At 36.2% G+C, this 21,599-nt stretch overlaps 1 protein-coding gene across 1 annotated transcript; it reads right to left on the reverse strand.

Moving 5' to 3' along the window:
* Positions 1–19,103: 19,103 nt before the first annotated feature.
* Positions 19,104–20,188, reverse strand: LOC122012199 (cell number regulator 1-like). Its single transcript, XM_042568663.1, has 4 exons — positions 19,962–20,188; positions 19,808–19,879; positions 19,482–19,691; positions 19,104–19,373 (listed from the first exon to the last, which is right to left on the reverse strand). The coding sequence occupies exons 1-4, from the start codon at positions 20,176–20,178 to the stop codon at positions 19,282–19,284; spliced, it is 591 nt and encodes a 196-aa protein (XP_042424597.1). The 5' UTR covers positions 20,179–20,188; the 3' UTR covers positions 19,104–19,281.
* Between the last annotated feature and the right edge of the window lie 1,411 nt (positions 20,189–21,599).

The raw sequence follows: 21,599 nt of genomic DNA on the forward strand, positions 1-21,599 counted from the left end.
TGGTTGATATCGCTGGATGGTGAGCCGTCGGCAGAGTAGCCCCTGTATGAGCTTGCAGTTGTTGTTGCTGTTGTTATAGGGCTTTCTGAACATGAGAATTAATGAGGAGATCCAAATCCTCGCGACTGATAGTAAGTAGGTTCGACTTCCCAGCTTCTTTCATCACGTAGTCTCAGATTCAGGTGAAGTTCCCACAGACGGCGCCAAATTTGATCCTGTCTGAGAAGCTGACCGTGAAGGAGATCCGGAAGAAGGAAACCCACCGTACTGATGAAGAACAATTCCGATAGAACCTCGATCTGAGAAACCCAAAGCGGATCGAGAGAAAACCAGGATCATCGGAAGTAATCTGATAAGTCGGAAGAGATCGTAATCCAAAAGGGGAGAGAAACCAAACTCCCAAGCTTCGAAGCCCCTGCACACAAGAGACCAACCAACACTATTGTCAGTGACCTAAGACCGGGGTGGGAATCCCTGGCTAGGCCCTCCGACGCTCAAGTTAGTGATCTCTCTTGATGTGAAGAAAGAAGAAGAAAGAAGATGAACAGTAGTCAGAAAATTAGGGTTGTGAAAGTACACGATGATGTGAACTTACCTAGCCAACGGAGAGGATTCCCCCTTTTATACCACTTCATATAACCTCCGCAGTCATGAAGTGGACCCCGGTTTGTTAGAGTTCGTTATGACATCAGCTGCGTACTTGGGGAAAATGATTTTTAAGGAATCTTTTTTATACCCCAGATGTACCTTCTTTGTCGTTTAGCGCCTGCAAGACAATCTGAAAGCATATTCCCCGCCAAAATATATATTCTCTATCATGAATTATTCTATTCGATATATTCATGCATGATTCTTCTTCCTGCGACTTTTGTCTTGTCAAAAAATAATATTTTATTCAACATGTTTCTAAGGTATTTATTGAAGGAAATGTGTGGGTTCTTTGCTCGAAAGAACCCTCTTGACCGATATTGGCCTATCTTTGCTCTGAAGGTATGTCCCGACTGATATTGGCTTACCTTCATACGGCAGGCATGTATCGACCGATATTGGTCTATCTTTGCTCTGAAGGTATGTCCCAACCGATATTGGCTTACCTTCATACGACAGGCATGTATCGACCGATATTGGTCTATCTTTGCTCTGAAGGTATGTCCCGACCGATATTGGCTTACCTTCATACGGCAAGCATGTATCGACCGATATTGGTCTATCTTTGCTCCGAAGGTATGTCCCGACCGATATTGGCTTACCTTCATACGGCAGGCATGTATCGACCGATATTGGTATATCTTTGCTCTGAAGGTATGTCCCGACCAATATTGGCTTACCTTCATACGACAGGCATGTATCGACCGATATTGGTCTATCTTTGCTCTGAAGGTATGTCCCGACCAATATTGGCTTACCTTCGTACGGCCGGCATGTATCGACCGACATTGGCCCACCTTCATTCGGCAGACATGTATCGACCGATATTGGCCTATCTTTGTTCTGAAAGTATGTCTCGGCCGTTATTGGCCTACCTCCTTTGATTCTTTCTTCCTTTTCTTTCCTTATCTGGAAACCCATAAAACCTAACCCATATCAAATGTGTATATGGTGTAGAATCCTAGTTATGACTTTCTTAATTAAAGTTATTAGTCTGTGACAATTGACATAAAGTCTGCAACTTAATAAGCACCATTGGGAATACTCTGAGATGATAACAAAGTCTAGACTTGTGCTCAGGTGCACTTCAGTAACCCATAGGAGTTGGAAAGTGTTCAATCTGAGCTTTCTAACTCTACTAATGGATTTTGATCAAAACTCATTGATAGAACTGGAGTAATAAAAAATCTAGACATGTTTTGGAAGAGGGTAGTGTTAAAAAGTTAGATATGCTATGAAATCATTATTCTAACTCTTACAAGAAGCTATGGGTCGGTGCCAATTACCACAGACCATGGTGCTGGTTTAGTACAATCAGTACCACCAAAATTAGAACCACAATTTAGAGACTAGACACAAGGTGATCCTGATTTTGTAAGAAGATCAACACCATCATACCAATAGACATTGTGTATTTCGTTTGGCTTAAGACTAAAGTGATTCCTATGACAATTCAATATAAACTTTACATTTCATACATAACATTGTTCAATATCGATTAACAACATGAATAACACAACCATAATACAATTATTCAATATAGTTATTAAGATTGATACAAATATACTATATACAATATACAAATAGTATAAGATTGATGAAACCATAGCTCTCTTGTATCATACAAATATAAATATATATGTAATATAATTACATAATTTTAAGTATATAATCTCAACCAATTGTTCTTGTTACAACAAGATGGATAATTAAATAGAAACTTTGTAGAACACGTTCCTCAAAATTGATAATGATACATCACTTCTATATTTTTTAATGTCCATTTATTTGAAGTCCATCTTCAGATCATATAGTAGATATCTAATATATTTCATTATAAAGAAGCAAAAAACATTGTTGTAAATAACATGAACAATTTAGAATTTCAAATTTAATTTAAAATTACATATTCATACTATTTCTCTTTTACTTACTTGACTTCTTGTTGTCGGCAATCAAGTGTGATAGAGACCTATTTGTCAATGGGATGGTGATATTCTAAACCAGGATGAATAGAAGTAAGTTTCTCATGAGAATATTCTATTAATTTAGATACCTATAAGAATGTAATGGAAAATATAACATAAACTATAGTTTATACTATAATATTAACATAAATATGAATATTGTATGCTCGTAATTGTTTCAAATTCTGATGTTGAATTATCATTATATACAAGAGAGTTGTAATGTTTAAAAGTTATTGCCTGTGAGTTGATAGACAGTAAGTAAAAGTGTGCATTATTAATGGTAATAGGTATAAAATAATACCTAACCCCTCGCTCTTCCATATTGATTTTTATGATATGTGTCGTGGCACACTCCCAAAAATATTTTAACGTTGCATACAATTATGCAAAGAGATATATAAGTAACCAATTAATATAAAATATTATCATATAATTTAAATTCCTTACAGTAATGCTGGTTGAATAATATTTAAACTTGTTATATGGTCTACCAGACGAGGAGACTCCCTTAAATAGAATCGAACAATAAATATCAATTAACTCTCTTATTATAAAAACATTACCATTTACATCAGAGAAGAAAGAAGTCATAGTTAAAAAAAGGTGTTTCCTCCCAAACCAATTCTATAGTAAACTTGCAAAGAAAATCAATTACTTTCAATAATGTATATAAAAACCTATCAATTATTAAACTTATGAAAAAATTAAATTAACTCTCTAATGAGGTGTTGAAACTAAAATATTTTAATTCTTCCAATGTATTGAATAAGTAAGTACATCTTCATCTTGTTTTTTCTTTTTGAAAGTATTAAATTGTTATTGACATATTACCATAAAAAACACATGTAATTAGTAATTAAAATCAAACTACTTAAACTAATTGATGTGTAAATACAGACTTATGACTATGGTTTTCAATCTCATTTTGTAAGTTTGGCAATCCTTCACGATCTCTCCTTCATAATTGTCTTCAGAAATTGATACAATATCTCTCTTTTCTTGCATATTATCCATATCAATTTTTTCCTTTTCCTATGTCCATAATAAGTTCTACTCCTCGTCTTGTGATGTTCTCAGAAGGTTCATAGATTTATATCTTGCTTCTCTTCTTATGAGGTAAAAACTTGTGTCACATAAGAGTATCAATAGGAGTATCCCTATAATCATAGTGAGTTTGGTTACATCCTCTCCTAGTTTTGGCTATAGAAGCAATTGATTCAGGGTGAGGATCCACTACAAGGCTGCTTGATTCAGCCCATATGCCTTGATTTTGTATTATTTCAAGTAATTCTTTCACCCTTAATTTAGATGCATGTTGTCCATTATTAGCTCCTTGATTTGGTTTTGATGAATAATGTAGTTAGGTTGTTCACTATCACTTGATGATCTACTTCTATATCATGTAATCATGATGTCTTTAATGGATGCGGAGTATCATTGAGATAAGGGTGGTTCTCAACTAATGTATTTTCAGAAGGGGTAAAGACTAGTTCAATAATAACCTATCAAATTATATAGAAACTACAAATGAAATAAAGTTAGGTGACAATTTTCGATATTTGCATCTTCAGGTAAAACTTGGTTCAACAACACTCTCACCTTACTAATAAGGAAAGGAGTATACCTCCACTTATTTATTTGTGCGCACCTTCAGTATTATATGATTTTTAGATTAGAACATACTTCAAAAATCATGTTTTGTTCATAATATGGAGCGTTACATATGTAAGATCAAACTCAATGTTGAGAGAGAGAGAGAGAGAGAGGGGGGGGGGGGTAAATAGCATTACGAATTTTTTAAACAGATAGTAACAAAAATAATTGAATTAATTAAAGTAGCACAACGGAAATATAATTACTTGAACATATTCAATAGCAAAACAATGTAAGCATGCAAAAGACTTAACTATAAATAGGCACGCAAGTAGTTGACCAACAAACTAGAAGTATAGACATAAACAATAGTTATAAAAATATGATTCTTATTTCTAATCTTCCCATTCTAAAAAGCCTCTAGAGATTGAAAAATCTCATAGAAAAAAAATCTAAAAAGTTAAGCGCATTCAAACAAATATGACAACACAAAAATAAATAAAAATATTATTCTAGATGTTGTCAATAAGAAATGAAGCGAGGGTCGCATCGTGTCATAACATAGAAGGCGAGAGAGTACTAGAGCATGAGCTCAATAGATTAAGAGAATGAGTGAATGGGTGATATCCAAGTTCTACTTGAAGTTCTTTTTATAGCCTATATTTGGTCGCCTGTATTAGTGTTGATGTGACTACAACTTCTATCCATGAGATAATATTAACAAAGATCTTTGATCGATTGGACGCCCTCCAATTGCTTGGAGAAGGGTCAAATCTGATCTTAACCTAATGTGCTCGGATTACTGATTAACTTCATCTCCTGATCACCTAGAAGTTGCCCTGGTCACCTAGAAGTTGCTCTAGTCACATGTATTCTCTGATCTCTTATAACTTGGCATCGTAACCTGGACCTCTGAACTTCCTTCGTCGAAAGTTGTTAGCAATTAGTCACCTTGGACTTCCTCTGATCGCTTAGAACTATTGAACCGCTTCCCTGTAGTTGTTTACATGTAATGAGTAAGATATAAGATTTAAAGTTACTCGCACTTACGTTGGGTCTAGATGTTTAGCCTGTTGGATTCAGTCGCATGTGAGAGGGGGGATGAATCACGTGGTTTTTAAAATCTTGTTCTTTTCGAATTTTAAAAGATAATTACGCAACAAAAATTAAGTAAAACAAACACCAAAAAACACGATCGATTTTACTTAGTTCAGAGCTTTCAGCGATTTCTACTCCAAGACCTAGGTCCCACGGACCTATCGATGGATAATCCACTAAAATATCTCTTTCGGTATCTCCGGAAGAGGGAATCAAGTACAAAGAATTTAGATGAAGTGTAATACACTACACTTCCCTTTTTCAGTAATTAAGTACAAAAAATTTGCTACCAACACTTAAGGATCGATGTGAGAGTACTCTTGTGTCAGTGTTAGTCTGCCGGTCATGACAGAAGTCTTCAGAGTAGTAGTCAGGCGTAGCAACTTTGCAGCAGAGTTGTAGCAGAAGTCAAAGCAGTCAGAACCTCGAATTGACGCATAGTAGCTCGTATAGTAGTTGTTGTATGAAGCTTGTTCGAGACTGACTTATAAAGGCCATGGATGGCGCCTTCCATAGGCGTTGAAGGCACCTCCAATGGGTCAAATCTGATCCTGAAGTCATTGTGCCTTATCTTCGACGACGTCCAAATTTTATCCCTTTGAAGGAACCGTCAAGCCATTGAAGGCGCCTTCCATGAATAGTGCGAAGGTGCCTTCCAATGCTTAAAGGCGCCTTCAGGTACTGTTCATCCGAAGGCTTTTTGCTCCTTTTGCCCTGCAAGTTATGTTAGTCCAAAATTAAAATATCTAACCTGCAAAACAAAGTTAACACATTGAAAATAAGAAGTAGTAATTATCTCCTGTCCTCCTAGGACCAGGAACTAGTCAAGGTCTTAAATTAGGTATCCAAAATGGACCTAACCTGGACCGACTCCTACTGTCCCTCAACCGGGGTGCGTCTTCACAAAGTTACTCTCCTCTAGTGACTTACCTTTACTTACCATCTTGCAATTGGTTGACTAGTCTTCTGACCCACCAAGTCTTCATGCCAGTTGTCCGATCCACGGATCCAACTGGACTTCTGTCAGTTGTCGGTCCCGCGGACCCAACCGGACTTCCTGCTAGATATCCAGTTAGCCTATTGACCTATATGGACTTCGCACTAGTTATCCGGTCCCGTGGACATAGCTGAATTTCAGCCTGGTGTCTGGTCCTTTAGACTTGTCAATTCCTACACACTTGGTAATGTAATTAGAACACAAAACATCTAATTTAACTGACTTATCATTCATCAAAATCTGAGTTAGACTGTTAGTACAAACTGCACCAACATAGCCTTCAGCTGACTCATCTAGACTGAGTTTCCAAGCTATAGCTCCCAGCTGATTCTGTTGGTGCGGCTAGCACTAACGATTTAACCTAGGTTTTGATGAATGACAAATAGGTTAAGTTAGTCTTGTTGTTGTCTGACACTTTGATCGAGTGTGCAGGAGAAGTCCAGCTAGGTCGACGGGCTGACCGGATAGCTGGCGAGAAGTCCAAGCGGGTCGACGGGCTGACCTGACGCTCGGCGAGAAGTCCAGCTAGGTCGACGAGCTGACCGGATAGCTGGCGAGAAGTCCAAGCGGGTCGACGGGCTGACCGGACACTTGGCGAGAAGTCCAGACGGGTCGACGGGCTGACCGGACGTCTGGCAGGTAAGTGAGGTAAGTCACTGGAGGGGAGTGACTTCCCGGGAAGGGGACATTAGGCGTCGATCCGGCTTACATCCATTTCGGATGTCTAAGTCGAGATCGTGACTAGATTCCGGTCTCGGAAAGACGGAATCTAAGTCATACTCTCTTTATCCATCTGTTGAACTTTAACTGTGCTAACAATTTGTTTTACAGGATGTATATTTGTCTCGGACTAACTTTGTTTTGCAGGAAAAAGGAGTCTTTCTGGAACAAGGTGGTCCGGGCGCCCGGAAGGCTAATTTTATCCAGCCAAGTCGCCGCCACGTGGAGCATCTTGGTTTGAGCAGATTCGTCACACTTGGAGTAGGAGGGATCCAGGCCCGAACGAAGTAAAACCAGTGAGTCAAAATCAATTTTTCCGAGAACTTCTACTCTGTATTTTCGAATCGATATTCACCCCCGCCCTCTATCGAATCTAACGCTCCGACAAAGTGCTCCTCCGGTGATTATTCAATTTTTCTTTGTCGGTATTGCTTTATTATTACTAGCATTTCCTGTACTTATTCTGTAATCATATTTCGACTTGTTAATGATTGCCCAACGAAAGTGGTCAAGGACCACGGGCCTTCGAGTAGGAGTCGTCACAGGCTCCGAACGAAGTAAAAACATCTGTGTCTACTTTATTTTTCCGCTGCGTTTATACTCGTCTTTTTCGAATCGATATTCACCCCCCCCCTCTATCGAATCTAACGGTCCTACAAGTGGTATCAGAGCAGGTACCGCTCTGATTTGGTGCAACCACCAATCAGACAGGGGTGAATTTTTTTTAATTAACTTTAAAACTGTTGTTTCGTTAACTTAATATTTTCTCTAATCAATTTAAATTAGTGCAACACGAATCTAGATTCCTTTCTATTTTTCTCTTCCTGCACTACTAATCCAATACCAAGTCTTGGGTTTTTTTGGTTATTTACCTGTGCACAGAATGTCCCAACAAGAAGGATTCAGCACAGTGCGACCTCCACTCTTCAACGGGGACGACTTCCTTTACTGGAAGAAGCACATGGAGGTCTACCTCAAAACAGACTTCGACCAGTGGATGAGCATCACGAGACCCTACAAAATTCCGGGAATCTAGTGGATCCTGAAGACTGGACAGCAGATCTCAAGAAAAAAGCATCAACAGAAAATAAGGCGATCAACACTCTGCAATGCGGATTGACAAGAGAAGAACTGAACAGAGTCGGTCCACACAAAAACGCTAAAGAGCTATGGGACAAATTGATCGTGCTGCACGAGGGAACGAGCGACGCCAAGGTAACAAAACGAGACCTTCTCTTAAATAAAATTTTTAATATAAAAATGCAGGAAGGTGAAACGGCGAATCAACTACACGCGAGGATCAAGGACATCCTCAACGGGCTCCATGCGATAAGCCACCAGATGGAGAACAGAGACTTAATAAGGTACGCATTAAACGCCTTTCCACGAAATAGTTTGTGGGCATCAATAGTGGGTGCCTACAAAATCTCTAAGAATCTTTCTAACTTAAAATTAGATGAGCTTTTCTGTGAATTAGAATTACACGAACAAACTAATGCTGGAGCCGAGAAAGGTATAGCTCTACTTGCAGGTTCCTCCAAAGAAAAGAAAAGCAAGCCTGAAAATGAAGATGAATCTGACCAAGACTCCGAAGACGAAGAACACCTGGTGAACTTGGTAAGAAAAATGTTCACCAGGAAAAAGAGGAGCTTCAGCAAAAAGGACCTTCAAAAGATCAACTCTCCCTCAGAACAAAAGAACGTGACTTGCTACGGCTGCAATAAAAAGGGACACTACAAGAACGAATGCCCAAAACTGAAGTTCGACAAACCAAAGCCAACCAAAAAGAAAGCACTGAAAGCAACGTGGGACGACTCCTCGGACGAATCAGAAGAAGAAGAACAGAAACATCAGAGCCACCTCGCACTGATGGCCCGCGAAGCCGAAACAGAAGACGAGTCGGAAGATGAAGACGGGTCTGAACCCGAAACAAGCCACGAGTCCGTACTCGTTTCCGAAGGCTCGAATGAGGTATACTTTAATTTAAACAAAATTTTTTTAGAATCATCTCCTGTTTAAACAGTAAATTAACTAAAGTTGAAAATGAAAATAAATCACTTCTTGAGGAAAATCAAAACCTCAAGGAACAATTAAAAAATTCAAATCCAACTCAAGATCTAACACTTGAAGAGGAAAATCTATCGTTAAAAAATGATGTTAAAAATTTAAAAGAAATGCTAGAAAAATTTACAACAAGATCAAAAAATCTAGACTTAATCCTAAATAATCAAAAAGCATGTTATAATAAAACCGGACTAGGATATAAGTCGAATTCAAATAAAACTTTCAACTCATTAATAACCCAATACAAATCAACCAATTTAGCTTGGGTTCCGAAAGCATGTCTGACCACGCAAGTAGGACTTAATCAATATTATATACCTAAAGAAAAAATACATTATATAAAATCGAATAAACCAAACCAAAATCCAAAATACAAACCTAAATCAAATTCAAAATCTAAACAGTTTGAAAATCAACAAAATTATCAACAAGTTAATCATAACTATAAAAAGAATCGACACAAGCCTAAAATCAAAATTTATTAAAAGTCAATAATTCAGGGGGAGGCTCCAGAATAGCTGACACCTCCAAAACTAACTTACCCGATAGGGTAACCCAAAATTTATCAACCCGGCAGGGTAATTAGAATTAGTTAAAAAGAGACCAAGTTTAACTTGAATCATGGTATTGGTGAAATTTTTGGATGATAGTACGTTAGGGAAACTTGGGCATCGCATGTCTAGAAAGATATGGTTTCGATCTGGTGCATTTGGCCAAGTGGAACTGACCAAAGCTACCCTTAAACGAATCCTAACCAGTTAGACCAAGATTTAGTACTAAGTTCCGTGGATAGGACTATTCGGAAAACCTCGAAAGGTTGGTTACTTCTAATGATGTCCTTGTGACTCACCAAGCTTAGAAGTTTATCCGAAGAATGCCTATTTGTGAAACCAAAGCTAAGTCTGAATCTAACACAAGTTAAACCAAAACTCTGTAATCAAACCAATTTCATCTCACAAAATCATAGGATTCCCTGATTGATAATATAAATCGGGTGAGATGAATAAGGCTTAAAAAAATTAATTTTAAAATTTTAAACTTAAATTAATTTTAAACTTAAATTAATTTTAAACTTAAAAATTAATTTCAAAATTTTAATTTTAAACTTAAATTAATTTTAAACTTAAATTAATTTTAAACTTAAAAATTAATTTCAAAATTTTAATTTTAAACTTAAAAATTAATTTCAAAATTTTAATTTTAAACTTAAATTAATTTTAAACTTAAATTTATTTTAAACTTAAAAATTATTTTCAAAATTTTAATTTTAAACTTAAAAATTATTTTCAAAATTTTAATTTTAAACTTAAAAATTATTTTCAAACTGTTAATTTTAAACTTAAAAATTATTTTCAAAATTTTAATTTTAAACTTAAAAATTATTTTCAAAATTTTAATTTTAAACTTAAAAATTAATTTCAAAATTTTAATTTTAAAAATTAATTTCAAAATTTTAATTTTAAACTTAAAAATTATTTTCAAAATTTTAATTTTAAACTTAAAAATTATTTTCAAAATTTTAATTTTAAACTTAAAAATTATTTTCAAAATCTTAATTTTAAACTTAAAAATTATTTTCAAAATCTTAATTTTAAACTTAAATTAATGCATGCTCAAAAGACTAACTTTAAATCCTACTTACTGTAGGAAACCAAGTGGATTTTGGACAGTGGTTGCTCCAAACATATGACTGGAGATCACACCAAGTTCACTCAACTCACTTACAAAAGCCTAGGAACAGTTGCCTTTGGAAACAACGGCAAACTCAAGGTAATTGGTATAGGTAATATTGAATTAAAATTAGACTTTATAATTACAAATGTCTTACTTGTTGAAAACTTTAAATATAATCTTCTAAGTATAAGTCAATTGTGTGATACTAGGTATAAGGTCAAGTTTCTATCTACAGAATGCTCAATCAAACATCTAGATAATCCTACCATAAGCCTAAAAGGTTTTAGAAAAGACAACATCTATGTCATCAACTTAACCATTTCTTCCATTAAGTGCTATTTAACACAAAAAGAAGAAACTTGGTTATGGCATAGGAGAATGTCTCACACCAACTTTAGAAATATAAGTAAACTAAATGGACTTGTAAAAGGCTTACCGAAGTTACCTAACTTAGATTCAACTATATGTAATGCTTGTCAACAAGGAAAACAAACTAAATCAACCCACAAACAAACAAATCAACCACAAACTAACTCAATCTTAGAACTTCTACATTTAGATCTTTTTGACTCCCATGGAGTCAAATCCATTAATGGAAACTTATATTGTTTAGTAATTATAGACGATTACTCTAGGTTTACTTGGGTAAAATTCTTAAAACATAAAGATGAAACTTTTGAAATTCTTACAAATTTTTGCAAACAGATTGAAAACGAAAAAGATATTAAAATTAAAAGAATTAGGAGTGACAATGGGGGAGAATTTAAAAATCACAACTTTAACAGTTTTTGTCTAGAAAACGGTTACCATCATGAGTTCTCATGCCCTAAAACCCCCCAACAAAATGGAATTGTAGAAAGAAAAATAGAACCTTACTTGAAGCTTCTAGAACAATGTTAAATGAGTATAACCTACCTAAATACTTTTGGGCAGAAGCTGTTAGTACAGCCTGCTATGTACAGAACAAAACTATAATAAAATATTTTATAATAAACAACCAAACATAAAATACTTTAAGGTATTTGGGTGCCCAGTTTTTATCTTAAATACAAGAGAACACTTAGGAAAATTCACCTCTAAAATTGAAAATGGAATTTTTGTAGGATATTCCCTAAATAGTAGAGGCTACAGAATTTATAATAAGGTTACCTTAAAAATTGAAGAAACTACTAATGTAAAATTCAAAGAAACTAAACAAGACATAGAACCTACACAACCACCGGAGTTTCTTCCAGAAATCAACCAAACTCTAAGTCATGAAAAAGAGGAACAACATCAAGAGAATCAACCTCCTAAAACAATAAGGGTAAACCCAAATCATCCAACTGATCAAATAATAGGTGACCCAGACTTAAGAGTTCAAACCAGATCATCTTTTAGAAACCTAAGTCAAATTTCATTAATTTCAAAAATTGAACCTAAAACTGTGGATGAATCCCTACTAGACCCAGATTGGATTATAGCTATGCAAGAAGAACTAGCCCAATTTGAGCGTAATGAGGTCTGGGACCTAGTCCCACCACCTAAGAATAAGAAAATAATAGAAACAAAATGGGTATTCAGAAACAAACTAAGTGAAACTGGGGAAATTACTAGAAATAAGGCTAGGCTGGTTGCCAAAGGATTTAGTCAAGTTGAAGGACTTGACTATGATGAAACATATGCCCCAGTAGCCAGATTAGAATCCATTAGAATGTTACTAAGTTATGCAGCCCATAAGGGATTTAAACTATACCAAATGGATGTTAAGTCTGCCTTTCTTAATGGACTAATCAAAGAAGAAGTTTATGTAGGTCAGCCTCCTGGTTTTGAAAGCTTAGAACACCCTGATTATGTTTTTAAATTAAAGAAAGCCCTATATGGACTTAAACAAGCACCCAGGGCGTGGTATGAGAGGCTAACATCTTACCTAACATCTAAAGGATTCAAATAAGGTCAAATTGACCCAACCTTGTTTGTTAAATCATTAAATACAAACATATTTATTGCACAAATATACGTGGATGACATAATATTTGGCTCAACAAATTCAGAATTTTTAGAAGAATTTATTAATCTAATGGAAAAAGAATTTGAAATGAGCTTAGTGGGAAAACTAACCTATTTCTTAGGATTACAAATCAAACAGACAAATGAAGGAAACTATATTTCTCAACATAAATACACCAAAGAATTACTTAAAAAATTCGGAATGGAAAATACAAAAGAAATAAAAACACCGATGGCTGTAAATACAATCTTAGATAGTGACCCAAATGGAAAACCAATTGATTTAAAATATTATAGAAGTGCAATAGGTAGCCTACTGTACTTAACTGCAAGCCGACCTGATATTTTATTTGCAGTTAGTATGTGTGCTAGATACCAAACTTGTGCTAAGGAATCCCATTTGACACAGGTTAAAAGAATTTTTAGATATCTTAAAGGAACGACAAATGTAGGAATCTGGTATCCTAGGACAAATAATTTTGAACTAATAGGGTATTCTGACTCAGATTACGCTGGATGTAAATTAGACCGCAAAAGCACAAGTGGTGGATGCCAATTATTAGGTGCATCACTTGTTAGCTGGTTTAGTAGAAAGCAACATTGTGTTGCTCTGTCTACAACTGAGTCAGAATACATAGCTATAGGCGAATGTGTTGCACAAATATTATGGATGATGCATACTCTAAAAGATTTCAACTTAAATATCACAAATGTAAAAGTATTAATTGACAATATAAGTTCAATTAACTTAACCAAGAATCCTGTGCATCATTCAAGAACCAAACATATTGAAATTAGACACCACTTCATCAGGGATCATGTTACTAAAGGCGATATTGAACTCAAGTACATTGAGTCCAAATCAAATTTAGCTGACATTTTTACAAAACCTCTCCCTGAAAGTGAATTTAGCAACTTACGACGAAAATTAGGGATGTGCTTAATAGACTAGGATCTTTCAAAAATACTTTCAAAAATGATTTTACCAAATTATAAGTCAAATTTATTTATTTTCAAACTTTCCATTTTTAGATTTTCAAAAACAGTTTTGGCCTTAGACTAGTTTTGAATCCTTAGAAAGCATGTACCCATAGGACTAGTCTTTGAGCATCTCACCAACACCCTAGGTTTACCTTGCTTGTGTTTGACAAACATAGAAAGGGGTGAGATGCATAGGCCAACTGTCTGGACTTAAGATGCTTATTTCAGTGCATCAACATAAGTCTGGACGTTAAATACAACTCAGATATTAATCAGATTAAAGTTAATCAGTCAAGTAAAAAAAAACTGACTGCTTGTAATCAACTTAATCTGACTAACCATGTGAAAGCTACTATCTTCTGATAGCTAGTTAGTACCTAATTGGTTAGACAGCTGGTTAAAGTTAAATATCAAGTTCAGGGGGAAAATTAACTCAAATTTTGTGTGTTTGAAAAATGTCTTTTAAAACCTAACATATGTTTGAACATTGAATTTAACTAAGTATTTGAAAAATGTGAAAGTTTAATCCCACCTGATTTTCAAACCTGATTTGAAAAGTTAACTATTTTAAAATTTAGCTTTTATCAAATTAGCCTTAAAAATTAATTTTTGACCAAAAAAAAAAATTGGTTTGAAAAATCAAAGTTAAAAAAACTTACCTTTTTGAAAATTAGATGTTACTTAAACATAAAAAGTAAATTTGAAAAACCTATTTTTGAAAATTTCCACACGCTTGAGAGTTAAACTTGATTAACTTTAAATATACTTTTCAAAACTCAATTTGTCTCCCCCAAGTCAACTTGACTATTTTTTGACTTGGTGTTAAAAATTGCACTTTTATCCTTCAAATTTTGAACCAAACTTAGATATCTTTCAAAATTTGATTACCTGTTACAGTAACTCTTCACTATGATTATTTACCTTTGTTCATTTTTTTTGATGAATGCCAAAGGGGGAGGAGGGTTAGGTGGTTAAGTTAGCTAAACCAATTTGAAAACACAAACTAACTTTAAAACCACACAAATGCATATTGTTTCTTGCATATGCTTTCACTAACTTAACCAGGTTGTCATTCCATCAAAAAGGGGGAGATTGTTGGTGCGGCTAGCACTAACGATTTAACCTAGGTTTTGATGAATGACAAATAGGTTAAGTTAGTCTTGTTGTTGTCTGACACTTTGATCGAGTGTGCAGGAGAAGTCCAGCTAGGTCGACGGGCTGACCGGATAGCTGGCGAGAAGTCCAAGCGGGTCAACGGGCTGACCGGACGCTTAGCGAGAAGTCCAGCTAGGTCGACGGGCTGACCGGATAGCTGGCGAGAAGTCCAAGCGGGTCGACGGGCTGACCGGACGCTTGGCGAGAAGTCCAGCTAGGTCGACGGGCTGACCGGATAGCTGGCGAGAAGTCCAAGCGGGTCGACGGACTGACCGGACGCTTGGCGAGAAGTCCAAACGGGTCGACGTCTGGCAGGTAAGTGAGGTAAGTCACTGGAGGGGAGTGACTGTGAGGACGCGTTCCCGGGAAGGGGACATTAGGCGTCGATCCGGCTTAGATCCATTTCGGATGTCTAAGTCGAGATCGTGACTAGATTCCGGTCTCGGAAAGACGGAATCTAAGTCATACACTCTTTATCCATCTGTTGAACTTTAACTGTGCTAACAATTTATTTTATAGGATGTATATTTGCCTCGGACTAACTTTGTTTTGCAGGAAAAAGGAGTCTCTCTGGAACAAGGTGGTCCGGGCGCCCGGAGGGGATCCGGGCGCCCGGAAGGCGAATTTTATCCAGCCAAGTCGTCGCCACGTGGAGCATCTTGGTTTGAGCAGTTACGTCACACTCCAGGCGCCGGAAGGGATCCAGGCCGGAACAGCATATAAAAGAAGCCCCAGCAGGAGCTTCAAATCAATTTCGAGAACTCTTCTGCTGGTCTTGCTGCTCGACGTTCAAGTGCGACGTCAACAACGCTCCGACAAAAGTGCTCCTCCGGTGTTTATTTAATTTTTCTTTGTCGGTATTGCTTTATTATTACTAGCATTTCCTGTACTTATTCTGTAATCATATTTCGACTTGTTAGTGATTGCCCAACGAAAGTGGTCAAGGACCACGGGCCTTCGAGTAGGAGTCGTCACAGGCTCCGAACGAAGTAAAAACATCTGTGTCTACTTTATTTTTCCGCTGCGTTTATACTCGTCTTTTTCGAATCGATATTCACCCCCCCCCTCTATCGAATCTAACGGTCCTACAGATTCTACTTGGAATTGTTCGCCAAGCTTTAGCTCCCAACTTATTCCACCTGAACTTCATCTGCCAAGTTTCAGCTCTCATCTTGCTTCACCTAGACTTCATTCACCTAACTCCCAGCTAGGACTTTCTTGCTTGGTCCACAACCAAGACTTAACTCATGCATGATTCCCAATCAAGACTTTAGCTACTTAGCTTCACTCACTATGATTTAGTCACTGCCTAGCTTCACTAAAACTTTTTAACTACCTAACTTAACAAGTAGAACTTTTTAACTGGTTAGCTTCACTCACTAAAACTTTTTCACTTGTCGAGTAACCTGTACTTGCATACTTAGCATCAATTTGTTATATCCTAACAAATTTAACTTCAACTTTAGTCATATATCAAAATTTTGGATTAAAAGTTGTGCTCCCAACACCAACAAAATACATATTAATGCCCATATAAAAATCAAATTTACTATTAAAAAATAAACTTAGAGTTAAAAGATCAGCAAATCCCTTTGAGTAGGGAACTGAGGTGGTCCTTTGATATGTCTTACTTGATGAAAAAAGATCCGCGATGGTAGGTAATTGAGAAGCAATAAATTGATGGATGGCTTCAACCCAATTGAATCTACTTAGTTTTTTAAAATTATCTACAATATCTACATGACCTAATGGAACCTTATATGTATTAGAAGAAAATAACATACAAATAAATATATACAAAATTTATAATTTACAAAATACTAAAATATTATCATTACTTTAACTCTATGAATATACATTTTAAGTAACTCCTTAATTTTTAATCTAGTAGGTTTTTTTTTATTAGAGAAGTGAGCAAGAACAGGGTCACCCTATGCATTAGTTGAGTTCATAGGAATGAAATCACCTTTATTTGTAATATCAAGCAACAAAGATACATCTCTTCTAGTGAAAGCAACTAGACACCTGAAAATTTAAAATGAATAGTTTGCTATTATGTGTTGACCAAACTAAAAAAACATACGGTTTCTCTAACTTTCAAACTTGGAGATGTACTTGAAAATCTAAAGGTTTGAGATGTTGAATCTCAACTTTGAAATATATTTACCAATAGACCATGAATTTGACGAATATCTTGTAAGTAAAAAAATAGCAAAAGAAGACTGTTTAATGATCACTTTGTGCTGAGCATGTAAACGAGCATACCTACGATGCTTTCCTTTCATTATTGGAGGGACCTAAAACACTAATCTAGTGGAGTTTCTAACCAACATCAACTAATGCCTACAAATTTTAAAAATTTAAATTATTAACATGAAAAAAAACAAATGTCTAGATGCACAGACAATAGTTATAAGATTTTGGCATTGGTATAACACTATATCCTTTGACTTCTTCTTCTTTAGCAATATATTAGTGCTAGTTTTCATATTCCAACACCATAGTGATGCTGATTTTTCAGAAATAGAATCACGTTGGTTGGTTTGACTTATCTATTTTTTAAAATTGGGTGGTGCTAGTTTTTAAACAGCAATACCATAATGGTGTTGATTTTTGAAAATCTAGCACTATAGTGATGCTGATTTAGGAAATTCAACACTACAGTGGTGCTGATTCTTAAAATTCAGAACCACCTTGTTCAGAATACCAGAGAATCATAATTTCTCTTCGGGGTGATGTTGTTCTTTGAAATCCAACATCAGGGTGGTGCTAGTTTTTGAACAGGACCACCACAGTGGTGTTGGTTTATGAAATTTAGCCTCGTAGTGGTGCTGATTATTGAAATTTAGGGTGCTGACGTTGTTTGAAATCCAACACCACCTTAGTGTTGAATTTTGAAATCCAATGAATTTTTATCAAAATTTATCGATGGATTTATGGATGCTAAACCCTAAACAAAGTGGTTGTTAGAAAACCCAATATAAAATCAAAGAATGTGAGTTAATGTGTGAAAGACAAATTGTAAACATGTGCAAGAGATAAGGACTAGGTTAGAAACCGAATACATACTTTTGGAGATGGTCAAGATGGAGAGGTTGAAACACCTTTCTGCACTATTATGAAACAGAATTATAATTTACAATCGGAGAAGAGGGAGATGACCAGCATTGATGTTAGTACACGGTATGATAAGGCAAACTAAACCCTAAACTTGATTGGGAGAAGGAAATCTTGTTAGTAGGCGAGTTTTAACGAAAACCCTAACTCACTTGCCGTGAGCTGAGAGGGGAATAGACCTATGTGTAGGGTTTTAGCTTTTGAGGTTTTCAATGATGAGAGAGAGATTGCTTTCGGTGGGCTGAGAAAGAAGATATTTGCTTTCCTCGAGGAGAGAGAGGAGATATAGGACTGTAAATAAATCGAACGTTCATGAATAAACTTGATATTTAGCTTGGTAAGAGTTTGTTTATGTTCATTTAATACACACAAGATTGATTACATAAATAAGTTTAAACAACTCGTTAAAATAAATAAATAAATTTGAACACGTATATATTCAATTCGTTAATGTTCATAAACAAAGTTCGTGAACTATGTTCATTAATAAAACTTTTATCAACATGTTAAATAAAAAAAATTAAAATAAATAAATAATTTTAAATTATCAAGTTCAATAACCAATCAAACAAGTTTAAATTGTGAGCTCGATAACATCTAAATGAATCAAACACACAAACTTGAATTGAAAGTTCGATGATATCTAAACGAACCAAGTTCAACTAAGTTCATCAAAAATAAATCAAATCAAGTTTGAACAATCATTTCAAACGCTTGATTAATTTTAGACTCGACTTGATTTAATTCGATTATCTTATCAAATAAATTTGTTACTTGAACACTCTAAAATTTAGCTTGACTTGGCTTATTTACCATTCTAAGAAGATATTTACTTTCCTTGTGTAGAAAGAGATGCCAAGGTTATGCGCATCCGAACCAATGAAATGTTGCCCTTTTTTAAAAATGTAAAATGTGTCTTGAATGCCTTAAAAAAACACAAACGAAATTAACGGTTAACAGGAGGGGTGAAATGAGAATGATGGGTGTCTTTTGGGAAATATAAAATCTAGGTGCGTCTTTTAAGCATTGGGAACTTTAGATGTACCTTTGATAATTTGCCTATTTCTTTTACAATTCTAATTGAGCCTTAGGACCTTTTCAATATATCAATGAGATTAAATAACATTGTTTAACATTTTTTTTAAAAGTAATCATTCATTACAAATGCAACTGCCTCCCAAAGACAGTAATTAAGCTTGAAAGAAAGATGCGACTGAAAAAAAAAACTTATTCATATTCATCAACTCCGTGCAGAACACGTGCACGAGCCCATGGTTATCTCGTCATCCCGCCACGCATCGCCGGAGCCCCCATCACAGGATCCATCATCATCCCTCGGCGCTGCCTCTCCGCGTTCGCCTTCCACCCTTCGCAAGATCAAATATTGAAGCCGAATTTAAACTCGCAGATGGTCAAATTACAGTACTATTGGAAGAAAAATTAACCAAGACCAGTCTATCCGGCAGCAGGCTCACCGATTCCCATGTCGAAGCCCTTCCTCCTGAGCTCGCGGTGCTCCTGGCACAGAGCGCAGGCCTCGCAGCAGCAGTGGACGAGGAAGTCCGGCGCCGGCCCCTCAGAGATGTCGTACCGCCCGCGGAGCTTCGAGCGGTAGCAGTAGGAGTAGAAGCAAGCCGCCCCGGTGAAACAGAGGGCGGCGTAGGCCGCGCCGCTCGCCACACAAGCTATTCAATCAATCGATTTTTCAGCATTTTCTCTGCTTTTCTTGGTAAAATAAGTCTGAAACAAAAGTGAAATTAAAACAAACAAACCAAAAGAAAAAAAAAAAAATCTTAATTACAGCAGCCGCCTTCGTCCACTATGTCCGCTATCTCTCCGAATGTGATGCACGGGCAAAAGCATGTCATCAAACCTGATTATTCAGGGAGCATTAAAGTTGTGATTAAATGGATGTATTCAGCAAATTATCTGCCTTCTGTATCTTTAAGACTTACAGTTTCCAGGGTCATCCATGCAGTGGCAAAGACCGGTCGACCAGGGAACAGTATGGCTGCCGCAAGAAGGCAGGGCGGCGTGCTGCGGCGGCGGCACCGGGGCCGGAATGCCGGCGGTGATTCCATGCTTGTTGTAGGGGTGCGAAGGATACATTATACAAATGCATCCACCAGCTAGCAGATGGAGAAGTGCAGCAATTATATCGATTCTCTTCATCAAAGGTAAATAATTAACTATAAGTTTCTCATTGAACTCCGTGAAACTTGAAGGAAGAATCTTTGACTGCCTTGATTGATTAATGTCAATTAATTATAGGGTTTGCTTAATTGATTTGCTCAATCTTGTAATTGTTTAGGTGGCCTCGAATCGAATATTGGACTAGTCAATTGACGAGGACGTCGACCTTAGCGACGAAGCAAAAGAACTAGGCCAAGTGTTATTAATTTAACTTGTATGTGCTTTGGAAAATGTTATGAATTATGATCCGTATCATATTTTACGAAAACCAACAGATAAACAAAAACTACTTTTAGCTGGAGTTGGAATTAAAATTAATTCTTATTGAGTTAATTATGGCTGCAAACTCGCATTTAATTCATGATTAATTGGTCAATATTTAAGGATGGAGGCTCATACGTGATGAAAAGGGGTAGTCAAAGATGGGTTAAGGTAAGGAAAAGTGATTACCGTGGAGGTTAAAGTTAAAAGAGTCAAAAGCTTAGGTCCATTGATCAGGCGAAGTTGACTAAACTGACCTCTAATGCGGTTGGACGTGACTATTTGAACGGCTATCTTTGAAAAGTTTACAATTGGGGTAGGAGATAAACAGTAAATTTCTCGGCCCACCAACACTGTCGAGCGGACGCCATATCTAGTCGGACAAAAGATAGTCCTTCGACTATAGAAAAGCCAAGTGAAGGAAAAATGCTCTGTGCAGTATGACTGAGTTGGGACTTCCTCGCCGAGCTGCATTCAGTCGGCCTAGGGGGACCCACTTGCATATCTCATCGTATACTTTTGGAAGTTTGTGCCGCCGACAGCAGAGCATGTCCAACATACAAGTCGTACTTTAAAAACTTCTAGTATGTCACATATTTGTGTGCATGCTTAAGGAAATGGATCAGAGACACTTTTTGACTTGGCTTTTCCTAGGACGTTTTGGAAAATATGTATATACTTTGAGATGCGTGCACAAAAACTATAGTGACACTATAAAATAGAATTTTATACACAAACGGAGGTATCAATTATTTTACTATTCAACACGTTCATTGCTACAGCTTTTCTACTATTCTTCATTGTACCGAGGATTTACTTAAGGGTGCGTTTGGTTCGGGGTTATTCTTGATAACCTTGGTTATCCATCCAAGGTTATCAGCAAAAACCTTGTTTGGTTTAGGTATTCGATGATTCCCGAGTAATGTTTCATGCCCGACACGTCAGCAAAAGGGTCATGCAGCCCGGAATCGGAAAACCTCAAAAAACTAAGGTTTTTCTTGATTCCGGGGTTATCGAATTTTTTTACCAAAAATACCCCCGATAAGGAAAAACATTAAAAAAAAAAGAGAAAAAATGTAAAAAAAAATATTAAAAAATAAAAAAAATGTTTAAAAAAATTTAAAATTTAAAAATTTATT

Source organism: Zingiber officinale, chromosome 1A (genome assembly GCF_018446385.1).
Source record: "Zingiber officinale cultivar Zhangliang chromosome 1A, Zo_v1.1, whole genome shotgun sequence".
Taxonomy (NCBI): domain Eukaryota; kingdom Viridiplantae; phylum Streptophyta; class Magnoliopsida; order Zingiberales; family Zingiberaceae; genus Zingiber; species Zingiber officinale.

Bases quoted from the DNA above. Each gene is read 5' to 3' on its own strand.
- LOC122012199 (XM_042568663.1), bottom strand. From the start codon at position 20,178: ATGAAGAGAATCGATATAATTGCTGCACTTCTCCATCTGCTAGCTGGT. The intron at 19,880-19,961 runs GTAAGTCTTAAA...CTGAATAATCAG, and splicing joins CATGGATGACCCTGGAAACT to GTTTGATGACATGCTTTTGC. The intron at 19,374-19,481 runs GTGAGCCTGCTG...GATCTTGCGAAG, and splicing joins GGGCTTCGACATGGGAATCG to GGTGGAAGGCGAACGCGGAG.